At 45.3% G+C, this 19,211-nt stretch overlaps 1 protein-coding gene across 6 annotated transcripts in view; it reads right to left on the bottom strand.

Annotated features, from left to right (window-relative positions):
• BSDC1 (BSD domain containing 1) overlaps window positions 1–17,909 on the bottom strand; it is a 29,844-nt gene extending 11,935 nt beyond the window's left edge. For 3 of the 6 annotated variants that reach the window (XM_081335356.1, XM_081335353.1, XM_081335354.1), the window contains exons 1-10: window positions 17,357–17,496; window positions 16,248–16,308; window positions 15,088–15,204; window positions 14,708–14,875; window positions 14,559–14,613; window positions 10,680–10,795; window positions 10,183–10,251; window positions 9,548–9,632; window positions 7,335–7,844; window positions 6,669–6,775 (exon numbers count right to left, since the gene is read on the bottom strand). In XM_081335356.1, the coding sequence (XP_081191482.1) occupies window positions 6,669–6,775; window positions 7,335–7,844; window positions 9,548–9,632; window positions 10,183–10,251; window positions 10,680–10,795; window positions 14,559–14,613; window positions 14,708–14,875; window positions 15,088–15,204; window positions 16,248–16,308; window positions 17,357–17,430 (1,362 nt within the window). In that variant the 5' untranslated portion in view covers window positions 17,431–17,496. Of the gene's footprint in view, window positions 1–908; window positions 3,496–6,668; window positions 6,776–7,334; window positions 7,845–9,547; window positions 9,633–10,182; window positions 10,252–10,679; window positions 10,796–14,558; window positions 14,614–14,707; window positions 14,876–15,087; window positions 15,205–16,247; window positions 16,309–17,356; window positions 17,497–17,563; window positions 17,584–17,607 lie in introns of those variants that run through there. The other 3 variants (XM_081335357.1, XM_081335358.1, XM_081335355.1) reach the window with 3 other exon arrangements.
• Window positions 17,910–19,211: the final 1,302 nt, after the last annotated feature.

Here is a 19,211-nt window from a genome sequence, read left to right as displayed (position 1 = left end):
TCATGCACCATGCCAATGTACTGATCCATCTAGCATTATAATCCAAATGAGCTGCTAGAACACCGTTCCCAACCTGGTGCCTGCTGGATGGGTCAAAATGACCAAACTCAGAATTCCTAGCCAAAGTTTCCACATATCTTGGGATGAATAACTGAGTATATGGTATGTTCTAAGACAGACCTTTTCTGAGGCCCCGAGACAGAAATAAAGAACCTGGAGACTGCCAGGAACTGAACTTGGAGCTCAGCTATACAAAATATGGGCTCCGACAAGTGACGGCCTCTCCAGGATTCGTTTTGTAGTATGTTTTGAATTTGAAAAGAATCAAACTGGAAACCCCACTTTGAGTGCAAAACAGGCCATCTTGAAAACTTGGGGAACAGATCAGTTTTTTCAAGGGGGAAAGACTCTAGAGGTTGAGACACACACCACCCTCAATTAATAAAAGAGCCTGTTTCCCAGAGTAACTCACACTCAAAAGGGGGCATTTCAAATTCAAAGTGGTTTGAATTCATTTTGAACTCCTTAGTTGGCTAATATACTGGGAGAGCTTCCAGGCGCTAGCAAGGAAACAAGGCTGCAGCACCTGTTAAGAGGTTTGGTCCCACAATGTTGCCCTCTTCCTCCAGCACAGCCATCAGCCTGGCTGGCTTTGGGAGAGAGCTGGAGTCCAACACCTTTCGCCTTGTGAACTTGGCAAGACAGGCTGGGCGTGCGAGCCTCACCGGTCTTGGCTGGCTGATCAGCTAGTGCGTCTATCAATCAAATCCTCCAGGTGCTGCCAAGTTCTACTGTGCCAACGCTCCTTGCACTCATTGTATCTGGCACAGAATAAAGGCCAGGCCACCGGAGATATTTGCTTGGAAGCTTACAGAGGATGAAAAAAAAATCACAAAACCCATATGAAATCGTTTCTGTAGAACTCCTTTAATTGCCATTGATGGCAAATCTGTAAAAGGCGAAGTCATAATTACAAAACTAACAGCTGTTAGAGTCACTTGTTCACCCCAGCTAGAAAACAGTCCAGGGAGATGCCATATAATTTAAACGCGAGATAATATTGCACAACCAAGAAAAAGAAAAAGTACTTATGAGGAAACTGGAGGCCCAGGACGTCTCCCGGCACCAAGACTGGACTCTGGAGCAACGTTTCTCCACCTCAGCAACTTGCCACAAATGGGGAGCCCTTCCTTTGAAGGCAAAGCATCTCGGGGTGTCCGTCTCATCAAAGGGCAGCCAGCCCACAAATCTTAAAAGTTGCTAAGGTGGAGAAGCGCTGCTCTAGGCTACCATCTCCCGTCCCATCGCCCCAAACCCTTAAGAGCCGAGGAAGGAGGGGTGCTTTTGTAAGGACCCCCTTTCTCACATATTCACCCATCAGCTGTTCTAGACCACCCAGTAAGGAGGCCTGGTCCAGATGGGCCTCTTTATGCCTTTCACACCCTCACGAGAGGTTGCTCGGCCCTTCAGGAGGAATCACCAGAGTTCAAGACAAATATTCTCCCCATCCAGAAAGGCGTTTGATATATCCAAAGAACAGCTTTCTCCGGAGTGGCGATACTGGCCGTTGTACAATGCAAATATCTTCATTTTTAAGCACTAAATTATTCCAGAACTTCTAGTTTCAGGGATGACTCCTAAGTCAATTGTCCTTCAGACAGATGCCGATGACCTGGTGGCACAAGGGAGCCCCAAAAGCCAGTCTTTCATCTTATCAGAAACACCTCAGTGACTCCGAGACCAAGCAACTTCCACAGGCACCGTGTTCCCCTTCTCAACCCTGCACACCGAATCGCCTTCTCAAGGGGCTTCCTCTCTCAGCTGCTGCTTATAACAAGAGGAGAGCAGCGGCAATTCCTTCCTTCCTCCCTCCCTCCCTCCCTCCCTCTCTGGCCAGAGAGGAACCCATTTGAACGCTGCGCTGCGGGAGGGAAAGACGTGGCCCGGGCCGCTGTCAGTTACTGGCTGCTGCTGTCGTGCAGATGCACTGGGGACAAAAGGAGGGGGATGGCTCCAGTCTGAATCCTTCCCAAACCAGTTAAAGCAGGGATCTTGTCCCACCAGGGGGATGGGTTGGCTTCAGACCCACTTCAACGAGCCGATACCGGTTCCATTGCAATTCAGTTGGGTGTGTTGAGAAAGACCTGGTGTATTGGTGTGTGGTACTCCAAGAAGATAAATCTGCCTTTTGGACCCATTTTTTTTAAAAAAGCATGATGAGTTCTAAAGTGAGACTTAATTATAGTCACACTCCATTGCAATGCAGCAACTACTAAATCAAGCAGATCAAAAGGGGGGGCACCACTCTCCCCCCCCCCCATTTTCCCTTAAAAAAAGAGAAGATGCCTATACAGATTATTTAGAGAGAAGGTGGATAAGGAAGTGCCCTTGCCAAGACGGGTCTTGACAAGGGTGGAGAGCAACCAAACTCTCACACAAGCATGTTGCTTCCCAAGCATTTCTATCTATGGAAGAGGATCTACAGACGTTCTCAGCCGCATCAATGCAAGGGGGAGAGAGATGGTTATGAAGCTTTGGCAAATGAAGATGCTTCCGGGAAGATCCAGGGTGCTTTTTCCTAATGAGGCAAGGGATACTTCAGTCCAAGCAACACTGTAGAGCACTAGCTCAAGGGATGTGCAACCCCCCCCCAAAATTGGGGCCCTTTCAAAGAGATCTTAGCCATGATTGTGACAAACCAGGAGGAATGTGCCTCTTTCCCCCTCCGTAACTGGAACTTATGCAAGATACTCCATGGGATTACTTAATGAGGAAGGCCTCAGAACAATAATTCCACCTGAAAAAGGGCTTCACTTCCCAGGAAAAATGGACCAGCTTACATTTGGGGGGAACATGAAGAGACACGGGTTCGTTTATGCAAAAGTTAATTCCAAACCAGGCACTATGAGCTGGGAGGGGGGTCTGTAGGGTCCACAAATGCCTCAGAGTTTCTTCTTAAGACTGGAGTTCACACAGGTAAGCCAAGAGATTTGCTCCTGCAAATCCCTAGAAGTTGTGTGGGTTTCAAGACACAAAACATGGCATAGCTAGCAAGCTATCAGACTGAAAAGAGATAGGTAGAATAATCCTAATTATTTCTGAAGATCACTCAAACCGGGATAATTCATCCCATCCCATTCTAATCCACTCTAAAATGCCAAAAGAAGTGAGAATGAAATCAAATCCATTCTGCCCGGGGGAGAAACAGGCCCCAGCACATGCACCCTTTGCGCTGTTGCTCTTCAGCCCCTCTGTACAACTTAGCCACCATCGGGATCTGAGTGAGGGTTCAAGTTCCCAAAGAAGACTTGCACAGAGATGAGATGTAGCCAGTCCAAAACACTTTTACAGGAGAGAAAGGAACTAGTTGGTCTGTGATTTAATCCACACTGGGTGGTCCGGGTGGGGGGGGGGTAGGGGCAAGGCTGAGTCCAAGGAGCCCATGGAGAGCAAAGGCCCTCGTTATTCCCAGTCCTCCCATTCTTCATCTTCCATCTGCAAGCAGGAGAAAGAAAGAGACAGGGTGTGTTCAACAAAGGTGTCATTTTAGACATGAGGTTACAAAGATCAAGTGGAAACCCTGGCAGGAATTCCACAATGTACCAGAATGGATCGTCATTTAAAGCATTTTAGTTGTTAAACTGGTTGGCCGACTTAACGTTCAAGCCAAGATACAAAGATTGTAATTTTATCTAGGAGCATACGTTACAATATGAAAGGCAGCTCTATATGAATGGAAAAGACTTTTAGATGAACCCATACACACATTCATCTGAAACTCTTTCCCATCTGTATTGAACTTTCTTTTATACTGAAATATATACCATATATAAACTGTAGATATTTCATATGACCTATATTCATAGAGAAACCAACCAAAAAGGAGCTCAAGGCCATGGCTGAAGTTTTCTTTTTTTATTTAATCATGCTCACTTATATCTTGCAAATCCAGCCAGTGATAAGTCAAGTCAAGCAATGAACTGCTAGCCCACAACTCCATCCCTCCCGATGCTTTTTTTGCCTCCTAGACCAGGGGTAGGCAACCTCGGCTCTTTTATGACTCATGGACTTCAACTCCCAGAATTCCTGAGCCAGGAATTCTGGGAGTTGAAGTCCATGAGTCATAAAAGAGCCGAGGTTGCCTACACCTGTCCTAGACCAACAGAGTTTCTGCAATACCGTGAGGGGAAAAATATTTAATTCCCTGCTGTTTTTGTACATTTGCCCACTGACAAAGAATTGAACAGTCTATAATTTTAATGGTAAGTCTATTTTAACAGTGAGAGTCAGAATAACAACAAAAAAATCCAGAAAAATTTCCAAAAAAGTTATAAATTGATTCGTATTTTAATGAGTGAAATAAGTATTTGATCCCCTATCAATCAGCAAGATTTCTGGCTCCCAGGTGTCTTTTACACAGGTAATGAGATGTGCTTAGGAGCACTCTATTTTTTGGAATTTTTGATATAATAATAAAAATATTTATATAAAAAGCACTCTTAAAGGGAATGCTCCTAATCTCAGCTTGTTACCCATATAAAAGACACCTGTCCACAGAAACAATCAATCAATCAGACTCCAAACTCTCCACCATGGCCAAGACCAAAAAGTTGTCCAAGGATGTCAGAGACAAGATTGTAGACCTACACAAGGCTGGATTGGGCTACAAGACCATCGCCAAGCAGCTTGGTAAGAAGGTGACAACAGTTGGTGTGATCATTTGCAAATGGAAGAACAAAAAATAACTCTCAATCTCCCTCGGTCTGGGGCTCCATGCAAGATCTCATCTCGTGGAGTTTCAATGATCATGAGAATGGTGAGGAATGAGCCCAGAACTACACGGATCTTGGCCATGATCTCAAGGCAGCTGGGACCATATTTACCAAGAAAACGATTGGTAACACGCTACGCCATGAAGGACTGAAATCCTGCAGCACCTGCAAGGTCCCCCTGCTCAAGAAAGTACATGCACAGGCCCGTCTGAAGTTTGCCAATGAACATCTGAATGATTCAGAGGAGAACTGGATGAAATAGTTGTGTTCAAATGTGACCAAAATTGAGCTCTTTGGTATCAACTCAACTCATTGTGTTAGGAGGAGGAGGAATGTTGCCTAGGACCCCAAGAACACCATCCCCACAGTCAAACATGGAGATGGAAAAATTATGCTTTGTGGGGTGTTTTTCTGCTAAGGGAACAGGACAATTTCACCGCATCAAAGGGATAATGGACAGGGCCATGTACCATCAAATCTTGGGTAAGAACCTCCTTCCCTCAGCCAGAGCATTGGCAATGCGTCATGGATGGGTATTCTAGCATGACAATGACCCCAAACACACGGCCAAGGAAACAAAGGAGTGGCTCAAGAAGAAGCACATTAAGGTCCTGGAGTGGCCTAGCCAGTCTTCATACCTTAACCCCAAAGAAAATCTGCGGAGGGAGCTGAAGGTTCGAGCTACCCAACATCAGCCTTGGAACCTTAATGACTTGGAGAGGATCTGCAAAGAGGAGTGGGACAAAATCCCTCCTGAGATGCGTGCAAACCTGGTGGCCAGTTACAAGGAACGTCTGACCTCTGTGATTGCCAGCAAGGGTTTTGCCACCAAGTACCAAGTCGTGTTTTGCAAAGGGGTCAAATACTTATCTCACTCATTAAAATGCAAATCAATTTATAACTTTTTTGAAATGCGTTTTCTGGATTTTTTTGTGTTATTTTATCTCTCACTGTTAAATCTACCATTAAAATTATAGACTGATCATTTCTTTGTCAGTGGGCAAACGTACAAAATCAGCAGGGGTTCTAATAATTTCCCCCCCTCACTGTACTGCCCTGATACAGGGGAAAAGCCACCTACACCTCAGACTGAATCTGCAAATCTAGTTGAATCACCTGTAATTAAGAGGGAGCAGGAAGAGAAAGGCAGGCGGGACTGCTTAGAATTGTGAAATATGTATCTCTAATTTTGGCTAACATTCAACGTTCTTGGTTGCCAGAAGCAAATTCCAAGAACTGCTTTTAGCACATGGCTGCTTTCCTTTATAAAAATTATTATTGGTTGGGACATTCTGGAACACATCTTAAAGTTGCAAAGTTTCAGAAATAGCGATTTAGCAAAATAATACATCCAACATAAAAGAAAGTTCCAATCCGTCTTTAACAGAAACATGTGGGAACACCCCCAAATCTCTTTCGGGCTGCAATCCAACTCACGGCTTCTCTATCAAGGCCAGTCAGATAATCAACGGAGACAAGGACTCAGAGAAAACAGGGACAGTGCCATCAACGTCACATTTCTCTCTGCATGTCTGAGAGGAGACTCCTCTGGCACATTCCCAGCTTCAGTTCCTTATCAGTAAAATGGGAACCCTGATCAAATGCCGCTGCTTTTTAATTTAATTTAATTTAATTTTAATTTAATTTAATAATATTTATATACCGCCCTTCGCCGTTCCCACATATAACTAAACCCTCAAATTAACAGGCCATAACGGGGAAGAGTTCCCCGTGCGAGCCAAAAGTTCTCTAATGAGATTTTATGTAATGCACATGTGGAATGCCGAATGGATTTTGTTCCGCTCCACTAAGGTCCAGCAAAGAGGAAGTGCTGTGCAAGGCTACACGTCTCCTCAGGATTTCCTCAGTTGCACAGGACTATCCCCGAGTGCTTACCTCCGCCGCAGAAACGTCCACTTTGGCAAGTGCCAGCTGAACCTCTTCTTCCGTCATGTCCAGGTCAAAGTCCTTTTCCCAGTCCTCACTTATATCTGTGCTCGAGCCTGGAACAGGAAGGGAAACGCCACACAAAAGCAGGCTTTTCAAATCTAACGAACATTTATCAGGCAGCACACCACAGTTAGCGGACGTCAGATTCACAAGAACCACCTGACAAGCAGCCTTCTTCAATGCAGCAGCCCGGCTATTTTGCCAGAATCCTTGAAAAGGATCTTGAACTGAAAGAATTCCAACGTTCACTTCTATAAACGTCCCTTCCCGCCCTATTGGCAGTCTGTGTCTTCTCCAATCTCAGGTCCTGAGTGCCCCCACCACCCCTGGGACCACCCAAGGTCACATGGGGGCACGAGCAGACTTTGCAACAGCTTTTATTTCTGGTTCTCGGCAAAACCGGCCATAGCAAACTGTTGGTTTGCTTAAGAACCGTGGCACTTGCTTAATGACCACTGGGTCAGACATGTGGGTGACCCACTTTATGACCATCATGACTTACAACTGAGGTGGGCAGGCTCCATTATGGTCGTAGGTTGAGAACTACACACACAGACACACACACAAAATTAAGACACGGTTAGAAAAAGCGGAAGGTTCCCAGCTAGTCACCTTTCTTCCCTTGATTGGATGGTGTGGACTTCCCACTGTCCGAGTTGAGCTCAAAGAGTCGCAAGTCCAGAGGCGCCTCCTCCCGCGGAGTCTCTGTCCTGCTGGCTGACTTGCTCTCTGCGCGCTCCTGAGGCCACTCTGCAGAGGCCGTGGCCTCCTGGGGAGGTGGAGAAGGCTGCAGAGGCTCCCTTGCGTTAGCCAAGCAGCTTCCCTGCTCATCTCTGCTGGCTTCCTGCCGCTTCGGAGAATCGTCCCCCTCAGCTCCTCCTGCCAGTGGGGCTCCAGTCCGTGAGGGGGAGGCAGGCCCAGCGGTGGGGTTTGTGATCCGAGTCACCAGGGAGAGACTCTCGCTGCTTTCCGAGGGGGTCGCCTCTACCGGGGTGGGGCTCAGCATGGCCCACATCTCCCCCGAGGCCTCCAGTGTCGGGACGGCTTCTGCTGCCAAGATGGGGGGAGCCTCTGCCTGGATTGCAGCTTGTAAGGAGGAGGAAGAGGATCCAACAAATTCTTCTGTGTCAAGAGAGGAAGAAACACTGATGACAGAGGAAACAATGTCAGGAAAACCAAATGAGGTAAACCAACACAGGGAGTCCTCGAATTTACAAACCCAGTTGGGACCGGAACTTCCTTTGTTAAGCAAGGCGATGCTGAAGTGAGTTGTGCCCAATCTTACAACTTTTTTTTTGCCAGAGTTAAGGAATGACTGCAGTTGTTAAGTGAATCATGTGGTCATTAAACGAATCCAGCTTCCCCCATTGACTTTGACTGTTGGAAGGTTGCCAATGGCCATTGCATGACCCCCAGGACAGGACAACTAGCATAAATATATGGCAGTTGCCAAATTCCGATCACATAACTCTGTGGGGACGTTGTGACGGTCATTAAGTGCAAATACCAGTCATTTTTTCAGTGCCATTGTAATTTAAAACAGTCACTAAGTGAATGGTTGTAAGTCGAGGACTACCAAGATGAAGCAAGAAGGCTGGCGCTAGGACTTCCCACACTCTCCCCTGGTGACCGCTGTGATCTTTTCTCGCGCGGTTTCCCACCGTTGGGCACTGCTGCCTTTAGAGGCTGAGCAGGCCATTCTTGGGAGGCAGAACGAACAATGAAGGTTGCCTGCATTTATCACTGAAACCACAAGGTGAATGCAGAGTTTTCCTTGATTCTACCCAGAATTTTGGCTTCATTCACCCATAATGCCTGACCAAGACCAAAACCAGGGTGTACTGAACAAGCTACACTGGTGTAAAACACAGCCAGCAGTAACTAATGGGGATTCAGGTTGCGAGCCAGTCAGGTCTAGTGAGCAGTTAAGGTGCCCGGCTAGCATCCACCAGGCTGCCTCAGGGCCTGAAGCCAACCGGGACAGTCCTTGATGCATTTGTTCCATCTCAGTCCAAAGAAGGCACTTCAGATAAAACCTTGCTAAGAATATTGCAGGAACTAGTTCAGGTAATTGCCAGGAATCAACACTAAATTTAAACCTCCTCCGCCACCTGCCTCCCTCAAAAGAGATTCACACGTTTCATAAAGTCAAGAGCCAATTGATGCCTGCCTACCACTTGCAAACCAGGCCTCCATCATTACTCTATGACTTGCTGGATACCTTTGCAGGATGCTATTAATATCGACGCCGCTTGAGAATCTCTAAAGGAGGCTTGCGCAGCTTGCAGAATAAGCACCCTACAGAATTTAGGTATGGAAAAGAGGAAGTTTATGGACCGTCCTCAAATGGGTCCAAAAAGTTAGCCCTGCTCATTTTGATGGTCTCGTAGTGGCCAAGAGTCCACAGTGCCCCTAAAGAGAAAGCTGGAGAGTTACCTAGAAGAGCCATCGATACCTTGCAGCCCCCAAAACAAGAACTTTTCTGAGGCAGGCATTTCCTCCCTCTTCCCAGTTGTGTTAAGCATTGACAAAATTACTCTCCCAAACGTCGAATGACTGTATTGCTCACTGGGGGGCTGCCCCCTTTTTCTTGGCTTTGCAGGCTGCCCCCTAAGTACCTGGCCTGGCCTCTCTCCGCTGACGCCGACTTCAATCGGCCCTCCTTTGCATGCTCGCGTTCCATTTCTTCGATCTGCAGAGAAGTCATCAGAGGCAGCCCCGAAGGGGGCAGAACTTCTCGCTGGCAAGTAACTGAGCGGCCGCCCTGCGGGAGTCCCGAAAGGACCAGGCCCTCAGTGAATGGCCAGAGCTTATGGCTCCCTTACCTTCCTCCTCTTCCTCCCATCCTGGATCCTCCGAGTGAACACTGTGTTCTGCCCGCTGCTTCAGAGCCTCCCTCCGGAGCTCCTCCTGGGGTGACAGAGAATGCGCACAACTGTCAGCAAGGCTCGGCTGGCTCTGCTGCCAAATGGGGACAAAGAGCGAGAGCGAGCACGCACACAGCCACAGCTTCCGGGCAAAACCCATCCTGTCTGGGCAAAGTCCTGCTTTTTCAGCGGGGGGGGGGGAGAAGAGGGGCTTTCTACCAGGCACAGCCAAGAAACCCAACAGGACACAAAAGCAGCATCAGTGTGTGTGTGTGTGTGTGTGTGTGATGTAAGCAGAAGAGAACAGTCGAAGGCAAATTTTACACTGAGGATAAATAATCGGAACTTCAAAGCAAGGTGAAAGGGGCTGAGACATTTTCTCAAATGTAGGGTGTTGAAATATCACCAGAAGTGTGCAAGAGAGGAACGTGTTGCCTTTCCCTATTATATGCCCAGTGCTTCAGTAAATTATAAATTGCGTAAGAAGTATAGCCTGAGTGCCTTTGGGTTCTGGTTCGGCTAATAAACCCAATACTCAACTTGGGACACAAAGATTGCGCTAACTGAAACCAAGAGTGTTTCTGCAAACTTACCTGCTCCAACTGGTGGACTTTGTAGAAGTACCGCTGCCAGAATTCTGAGTGGGAGACGGCCACAGGCACCTAAGGCCATCAGAGGGGAAAAAGCGTAAACTTTCCTAAACCATTATTGGCTTTGTTTCACCCGAGATGCAAGAGAGCCACACTTGCAACCCAGCCTTTCTGGATGTGTGCATTAACCATTCCTCCAGGGATGACCCATGAATGGACAAAGGACGCAGAGATATTTGCATATAAATAAACTGTTCCAGCAATTCTAAGAGCAAAACCCAGAAGATGAAGAAAAACAATTCTCCCTCAATTCTGCTGCTTCTTGGCAAGGAAAATTCCAGTGCTTTCCAGCATATTCTGCAGAGGCAAAAGCCTCCATATCACACACTAACCTGGTAAACAAGTTAAAGGAGCGTATAATGCCACAGATATTTTCAAACAACAAGCCTCTCTCCGTTAGCTCGAAGAAAAGACAAAGGAAGTCAAGGAGCCAAGCTTACCATCTTGGAGTAGAGGGAGCGGATAGACGGGCTGTTTCCCAGCAACTCAGATATCTGTCCTTTCTTCTCCTCCAGGCTGAAGTGCAAAAGCCAGGCCTCAAATAGCTCAGGTGGTCCTGCAGGAGAAAATACCACATCCACCAAACCACCACAGCTATGCCAAGACAAACAAGGGTAACAGTCACCACCACACAAGCATCCTCAGCCCACAAAACTAAATCTCATTTTCCTCACTGACAAAGACGGACCTGACGCCACAACCCTAACCTTTCCGAACAAAGTACATGGACTTCTCAAAGCTGATCTTCCTCCTTTATTTGGGAAGCTACAGACTTCAATGGCAAGACAGGAAGAGTCTGATGGATCAAATCAAGGTTCTAAAAAAGCAAGCTAGAAAGAGGAGGCACGGGAGACAGAGATCAAAATACACTATGACAACAGGGAATTCCATAACTGCAATATGCAAACAAACGTATTATTGTTCTCTTTTATTTCCTAGAATAAAACACCACAGTTCATTAGCCTTCCTTACTGAGATTTTTTTTCCAGGTTTTTTACTGGTTTCCCAATATTACATTTACATATTTGAAAAGCAACGTGGCGGCTGGGCGCAATAATTCCATTACATTTAAATACCATCAGTACCAATCTCAGAGTATTACAACAACTAATTCCCTCTCTTTCCCCCTTAATGTGTGCTGTCTCATATTCGGACCAACACAACTCTTATTCCATCAATCAATCAAAGAATAATTTTCTAGTGTTCATCAATAATCTTCAGTTTATACATATCTTAATTTGACATTCCATCTTTTAGACAATCCATGACCTAATAAATTTTTCTTAACTTTCATTTCCCATTGATGTTTAAGGTTAAATCTTTATCATTTCCAAATTTTAAATGACCTCAATTTATATCACAATTTCCCCGTCTAAAATTCCAGATATACCTCATATCTATACATGGTTCTCACCATCTACACCAATAGTACAAAGTAATATTCTTATTTTTCTAGCAATTATCAAATATCTTAGAGCCTCCAATTTAATAGCCAAAATTTCTTTTGTTTCCACATTGGTATTTTTTCCCTCCCTCTTTATGTCTCATATCTCATATCTGAGGCTAATTTTTTTTAAAAAAAACTATTAGACTTTATACCACAAACCAATATATAAATTTAATTATTAGTATTTATATTTCTAAGTTTTACTTAACCTTTCTCAACTCATAACAATATCTTAAATTCAAATCTTATTTTTAAGCATTCAAACTTTTAGCCAATCGATAACCTGATAATCGCTTTTCCCTTAATATTTCAATTTAACGTTTAATATTTTTTTCCAAATTTTTAATTAACCACAATTCCTTTATCACAATTCCTCATACAATATATTTAAAATACACACCTTATATATAAATTCTTAACATCTACCTTAACTAGTAAAACAATATAGTATTATTTCAATATTTGTTTCTAGATTTTATATAACCAAAATTTTCTTTATCTCATTACATCTTATATTCAGAATACATTTCTATCCATTTTAATATATTCAATTTTAAATCTCATGTATAAGTCAAAACCCCAATCCTTTCCAGTCTTATTCTAGCTTTTTTTCTTTGCCAAATCATCTTTCGTGTCTTTGCTTTTAAATCATCCAATCATCTTCTTGTGTTGTTGATGCTTTCTTAAGAGGACTAGCTGATCTAGCAGATCGTCTCCTTGTTTTTCCATCTCGACGTAGTTGTCCCAAAATGTTTATCTTCTCTTCCATCTTTTCTTTTTGATCTTCAGATTCCTTCTGGTTTATAAGAAAAGTCCTTTCCTTGTTCTCTATTATCAATTTCTTTTTTGTATTTTCCGTTATCTGTATTTGTTGAATAGCTAAGTCTTCTGTCATAGCATTTGGTTGTTTCACTTTTTCTGTAGAATTCTCCATAGATGATTCTTTAGTTAAAGTCATAATTTGAGTTTGCATGTCCAGGCTGCTTTCTTGTTTTTTCCTGCTGTTTCATAGTTCATCACCAATTGTAAGGAGAGTTTGGATAATCGCTTTTAACATACAACGGGTTTGTTCCTGTTCTTCCTCTGTAAGGTAAAGGTTCCTCCGCACATGCGTGCTAGTCGTTTCCAATTCTAGGGGCCGGTGCTCATCTCCGTTTCAAAGCCGAAGAGCCAGCGCTTGTCCGAGGACGTCTCCATGGTTGTGTGGCCGGCATGACTAGACGCCAAAGGCACACGGAGCGCTGTTACCTTCCCACCGTAGTGGTCCCTATTTTTCTACTTGCATTTTTACGTGCTTTCGAACTGCTAGGTTGGCAGAAGCTGGGACGAGTAACAGGCGCTCACTCTTCCTCTGTAGGAAAGATCAATTCCTGTTCTTTTTCCCTTATAGTATATTCAACTAAAACCTTACAGTCAGAAAGTCCACTAAGTGAGGAGCTGAGCTGAGTACCTCGAAGCTGGTGCTTCAAGGTTGCTTATATCTTATCTATTTCCAAAGCTGTCAACAAGTCTCTCTTAAAGAATAGCAGGTTACAATCTCACGTTTAGCCACCATATGTCATCCCAGAGTTGTTCGGATATTTTCAGGGGTTTTTTCTTCTATTTTAAGGGGGTAAAAACCAGATCTTCAATAATAATAAAAATCAGGGGGGGGGGGAAATACAAATCTTATAATCCACCAGTTTTAGGAAGTAGAGTTCCAAATAGGATCCCAGTATTTTTCCAATGTTTTAAATTCCTTTGGGTAGTCAATCGCTGCTGTTTCTTGAGGGAGGGCTAAAATCTCCCTTCCCTCGCCACAGGGGGGAAAGTACTTTAGCAGCTTATGCAGGTAAGTAAGTAATTAGAATGTAAGAGAGGTAGGTCTCACCCAGTCTCTTCCACACTGCTTTAGAGTTGCCAGATGGTAATTGTGACTTCGGCTGTTAGCAGCCTAGGGACGAGCCATATTTCTATGGCCGGTCCTTTTGTTCGCCGGTTTGGAGGGATTCACTGGCTCTAACGGGAGAGTTGCCGCTCTCCCGTGATCCAGCGAGGGCCCCTCCTTGCTGGTCACGTCCATGGGGCAAATTTCGACCCGTTTCAGGGTCCCCCAGCGATGCAAAATTGGACGGGGAAGACGAGAATCGTATTCTGCACGGCCATAGCAGCTGCGCCGCAAACCGGACATCCTTCCTGAGAAATTTGCCAGCAGGCTTGGCTTACTACAGCTTTAACGCTAAAGAGCAATGTGCACACGCCAACACCACCCACGCAACACGAGAGGGGAACATGGGACGTTGTCCCCCTCTGCCCTCCTGCTTGGAAGTGATGGAAGAGGCAATCTGAAGAGTCTTGCCAAACACCCACTGTCAAGCAAACCCCACAATCATTCTAAGGTCCATCTCCCAGCCTGGTCAATTTCCTGTGATTTTCCGATCTCCTAGCCAGGAAACCATTCAGAGAACTGAAGTGGAAGGCACTGGGATCAGGCAAAGGAAAAGCAATGAGGAAAAAAAATAGCAGCAACCCCCCCCCCACCCAAAAAAAATGCTTCAAATGCAGCTTGGATCTCACTTGCAATGACTCCTTCAGAAATTTCTCAGATTTTTACCATGAATAACTTTGCTTGTAGCCATCCAAACATGCTTTGATCAGTTGTGGCTGAATGAACTTCGGCCTCCCATTATAAGATCTACTTGATTTGTAGACCTGAGGGCTAGAGACTTGTTTTTGTAACAGAAGCTTTTACTCTTGAAAGGTTTGCTTTTATGAACACTAAAAACCTGATATGAACTCCACTCATTATCTTGCAGAGGGCTCCCCTATTTTCCAGAATTCTATATAGCTCCCTCCTCTGGTCTTCCCTGCCTCTGATTACCTCTCCACTTACCATCAGCTTCGTTGCAATAAGTGGCCGGGTCAGACTGGAGGCTATAGAGTCGAGCCTAGAAGAGAACAGGTGGAAGAAATTATAGGAACAAGAGGTGCTCACCGGAGGGGGAAGGGCTCCATTTTAGGGTCAGGGGGGCTGCAATGTACCTTGGTACTGTCATACAACTCTGTGGTCCCGGATGGAGTCGCCATCAGGGTTATGACATCACAGTCAATGGTCTTATCTGGGGAGGGTGCAAATGTGTCTGAAATAACACCCAAGAAGTTAGAGAGTCCTTTTCTCACTTTTTCCGTTGTCCCCGAAGAGCTTTCCGTCTTTACATACACAAAAAGAGACAATGAAACAAAGCAAAAAATTAACCACGGGAAACAGAGATGGTAGCATCCCACAAAGTTGAATCAAGAGAAGTTATATGTCAAAGCAATAAGGAGTCTATTTGATAAACATGTACTAAAACAAAAGAAACTCTGCCGGTATTTTTCCTTGCTATGCGACCCTTCGTCTCAGTAACGAGCCCTTTACTTACAGCCAACTTCTCTTTGACCACACTGGCAGTAGCAGCGATGGTGCAAGCTGTATCATGTTGGACCACCTGGGTGAATTCTGTCAGATCACGTTTCATGAACTCCAAGGCCTCTGTAGACTATGGAGAGAGAGAACGGGTGCACTGATTCTTGTGTGGTAAGTCAGAATTTCTAGAGAATTTCAAAGAGTTGCTATTAATTAAACAAGGAGGTGCAGGGATCTGGCAATGGTCAAGCCAGAAATTTGAGATCACTCCAATGCATGACTAGTAAGAGAATACAACAGAATCTTTTCAAAAATCAAAGCTAGATATCTGATGGCTGAGTTGTCATTTTATTGCATAGAGTTTCTATTCCAATATATTAAGTAAAGATACATTTTAACATTCAGTTTTAAAAAGGCTCAAATTTAAATCCCAAAGGTATTTTTTTGAAAAAGCACCTTTGTGACAACCATGACCTGGATGACTGAGAATCTCCATAGACACTCAAATTAATAATAGTGCCTAATTTGTACTCATGTATTGCAATTCCAAGATTTATGCTCAGAATGGTGAACACAATTTCCAGCCAAGTTAGCATGTTCTACCTTAATGTTTTAAAGTTAAGCATCTGACCGCCAACAAGATGGAGTTCTGGATGCTTTTTAAACAGTACTTAATGGATGGGGGAAGCCTTTAAAAGCCAAAATAGCTTAGAGTCATTACTGGATTCATAACAAACACGAGTAAGACACCAGACTTTAGTACTACAGGAAGCAAAGGCAGGTGATTTGTTCAAAGTCACCTGGCAGGTTTGTCAACAAACAGGAATGCCCGTCAACAAACAGGCATCTCATGTTTGAAGTCCAACACTCTGCCACATGCGCCAAACTAGTTCCAAAACTGATTTTGGAAGTTTGGTGGAGGGGAAAAGAGAGGAGAAAAGAGAAGCAGCTTGCTAGCAGACCCAGTTTCAAGTCTGGATTCCCATCTCAGCCCATTCCAATGCAAAGGACAAGCAAAGTCTTTCCTGCAAAACCAGAGTTATAGAAGTTAAAAAAAAATACTGTTTTCAACAAAGGGTTCAATCAATCAATATATCTCAAAATTAAGAAGCACCCCCAAGGTTGCTCCTTTAGGCCATTGCTCTTTACTTGTATAATTCCAAAAATTCTGCCTACCTTCTCTCTGACTGTTTGAAGGCTTTGCTGTAGCCAGCTCCTCCACCAGCCTCCATCTTCCCTGTTGTAGGACAAACATATAAAGCTGAATAGTTTCCATCTCTGTTTTAACATTTGGTGGATTACTTAAATCCTGTCAACTGGAGCATTTTCCTAAACTAATCAATATCCCAGGACCTTGTATGAATTAATTTTGTAATCATTATTATTTGGTATGTTTGTTTAAAAAAAAACTAAATAAGATATTAACAGATATTAAAACATTAATTTTTCTTTTAATGGGTAACAAACTGAGTGATCCCAATGAGATTTGCTTCTAAATAAACCCAATTTGAATTGAAGGGCAGAGTTATGAAAAGCAAGACATCAACTAATAATATTAAAAGATGATAATACAAATGTCCACAGTGATATTGACTGTGTACTGTAAGGTATAAGTCTAGTTTGGGCATCAAATTCAAGCTTCCCGAATTTGCCATATGTAAAGAAAGCAACAAACAAAATAAACATCAATTCTTCTAGTAACACGGAAGAAAATTAGGCTGTGAGCCCATACTTCAGCATGTAATTTAGTCTGGTTTACTGGACTCACCAGCCTCTATCTAACCCAGGGGGTGGGGAACCTTGGCCCCTTTATGACTTGTGGACTTCAACTCCCAGAATTTCTCAGCCAGCCAGCTGGGAGTTGAAGTCCACAAGTCATAAAGGGGCCAAGGTTCGCCACCCCTGGGCTAGAGGCTGGTGAGCCCGGTAAGCCTCTAACCCGAAGCTTCTCAACCTCGGCCACTTTAAGATGGGGTGGGTGGGGACTTCAACTCCCAGAATCCCCCAGCCTGGCTCCGGCTGAGAAACGCTGCTTTAGCAAAGGCAACATTTAACCTCAATCTGCCATGCCGAGGTCCGAACTTTACGACTCAAGGACCGTTTCCGGCTCCTACGAGCTTTCAGCGCAAAACGGGCGGCCCAGAGGACTGGACTCTTCCCGACTACCAGACGGCCTGCCGGGGAGGTCAGGCTGCCCAGCGTGGCTCTCTAGGCTGCTCCGGGACTCTCCGCGCGCCGCCACAGGCCGGGCGACCCTCCCCCGCTTCCCAGGGCCCCCTCCTCACCCCGGCCCCCCGCCTCTCCCCAGAGGAGCCCTGCAGCTCATCTTCCGGCTCTCCCAGCAGCGCCAGCGACTCATTTCGGCAAGCAGGCCGCGCAGAGACCGGAAAGGAAGGGCCGAGCGCTCTTCACATGCCCAGAGAGCCCTCGCTCCTTCCCCCGCCCGTCCCCTTCGCAGCGGCGCCGCCCCCGGCACTCTCGCTGAAGCTCACCCTTCCGCCATCTTGGTCGCCTGACGTCACCAATATTTACTGACCTTTGACACGCCGCTGAAGCCCCGCCCCTCCGAGGCGCAATAGCCGCAGCTTCCGGCCACAAAGACGCTTCCGGGCACCTCTTTTACCACCCGAGGTAAAGAAAAGGAGCCACAGAGGATTCTTCGCGGAATTCGAAGCAGAAGCGGCCCATCTTTTCCAGACACTCTCCGTCCGCGCCCTTCTCGCAAAAGGTTCCCACCCGCTTCTCTAGCAGGAGCCGGAAGCCAGCGCAGGGAACGGCTTCTGTCTTTGGAACAGCTCGATGGTCTTTTCCGGGTCGGCTGGGAGTTGCGGCTACGGTAGCTGCCGAGGATAAAATTATGTGGTCGAAACTCTTAGAATTTTTTTTTCTGGCTTGGTAGTTTCCAAGAGAATAAAGGGTGAAATGGGAAGGTGACGACTACCCCTCCCCCGCGGAAAGGGGGGAAAAAACCCTAGAAATTTATGGAGTGCTAGAGTTGCCTTTCTGTAAGTCGATAGTCGGGTGTTAGTTGTTCCTGGACAGGAGACCACCTGGAAATAAGAGAATAGTACAGGGGTAGGCAACCTTGGCTCTTTCATGACTCGTGGACTTCAACTCCCAGAATTCCTGAGCCAGCGCTGGCTCAGGAATTCTGGGAGTTGAAGTCCAGGAGTCATGAAATTGCCAAGGTTGCCTACCCCTGGAATAGTAGAATAACAGAGGAAGGGACCTTGGAGGTCTTCTAGTCCAGGGCTTTTCAACCTTTTCACAGATTGTACCACTTTTAGGACATGACAATATTTGAGTACCGCCAATGCTTAGCAAGGTGTCGAAAATTTGATTTTTTAAAAAATGGGGGGATATTGGGTTTCACTAATTTGATTCATTTGTTATAAATAATAATAATAATAATAATATAATAATAATAATAATAAACCTTTATTGTCAAAGTACAACGTGTACATTGAGATTAGCTGAGCCTCCCCCCCCTGCTCTCTCCCCCCAACACACAGTGACAACAAACCCTCCATCCTACCACACCATGTGAACCAACTACACCACACACCGGCCTCCCAAGTCAATTCTGCATAAGTTCACAGAGATTATGTCCCATTTAAAAGCCTAACAGCCCACGGCTGGCTATACTCCTATATCTCCTACCGGATGGTAGGAGAGTAAAGAGATACCGTCCAGGGTGTGAGTCATCCCTGAGAATCTTCCTCACTCTTCCAAGGCAACGAGCTCTGGCGATGTCATCCAGTGGTGTCAGGGGACAGCCCACAATGTCTTGTGCTGTGCTCACTACCCTCTGTAATACTTTCCTGTCCGCAGCTGTCAGACCAGCATACCAAACCACGATACCAACGAGAGGACGCTCTCTATAGTAGACCGGTAAAAAAGGGTCATTAGCCATTGTTCTACCCTGTTCTTCCGCAAGACCCTAAGAAAGTGAAGCCTCTGTTGGGCCTTTCTAGCCACCTGGGTTGTGTTAACTTTCCAGGTCAGATCTTCACAGAGGTAGACTCCCAGAAATTTAACGGAGGAAACTCTCTCTACAGAGTCCTCCCCGATGTAAAGTGGGGCAGGTTCCTCCTTTTTTCTCCGGAAGTCTAACACCATCTCTTTCGTCTTGCCAATGTT

This window comes from Vipera berus, assembly GCF_964194415.1.
Source record: "Vipera berus genome assembly, chromosome: 9".
NCBI classification, from domain to species: domain Eukaryota; kingdom Metazoa; phylum Chordata; class Lepidosauria; order Squamata; family Viperidae; genus Vipera; species Vipera berus.
The sequence above is the reverse complement of the archived record's forward strand: the minus strand, read 5'-3'. Positions and strand labels throughout refer to the sequence as shown.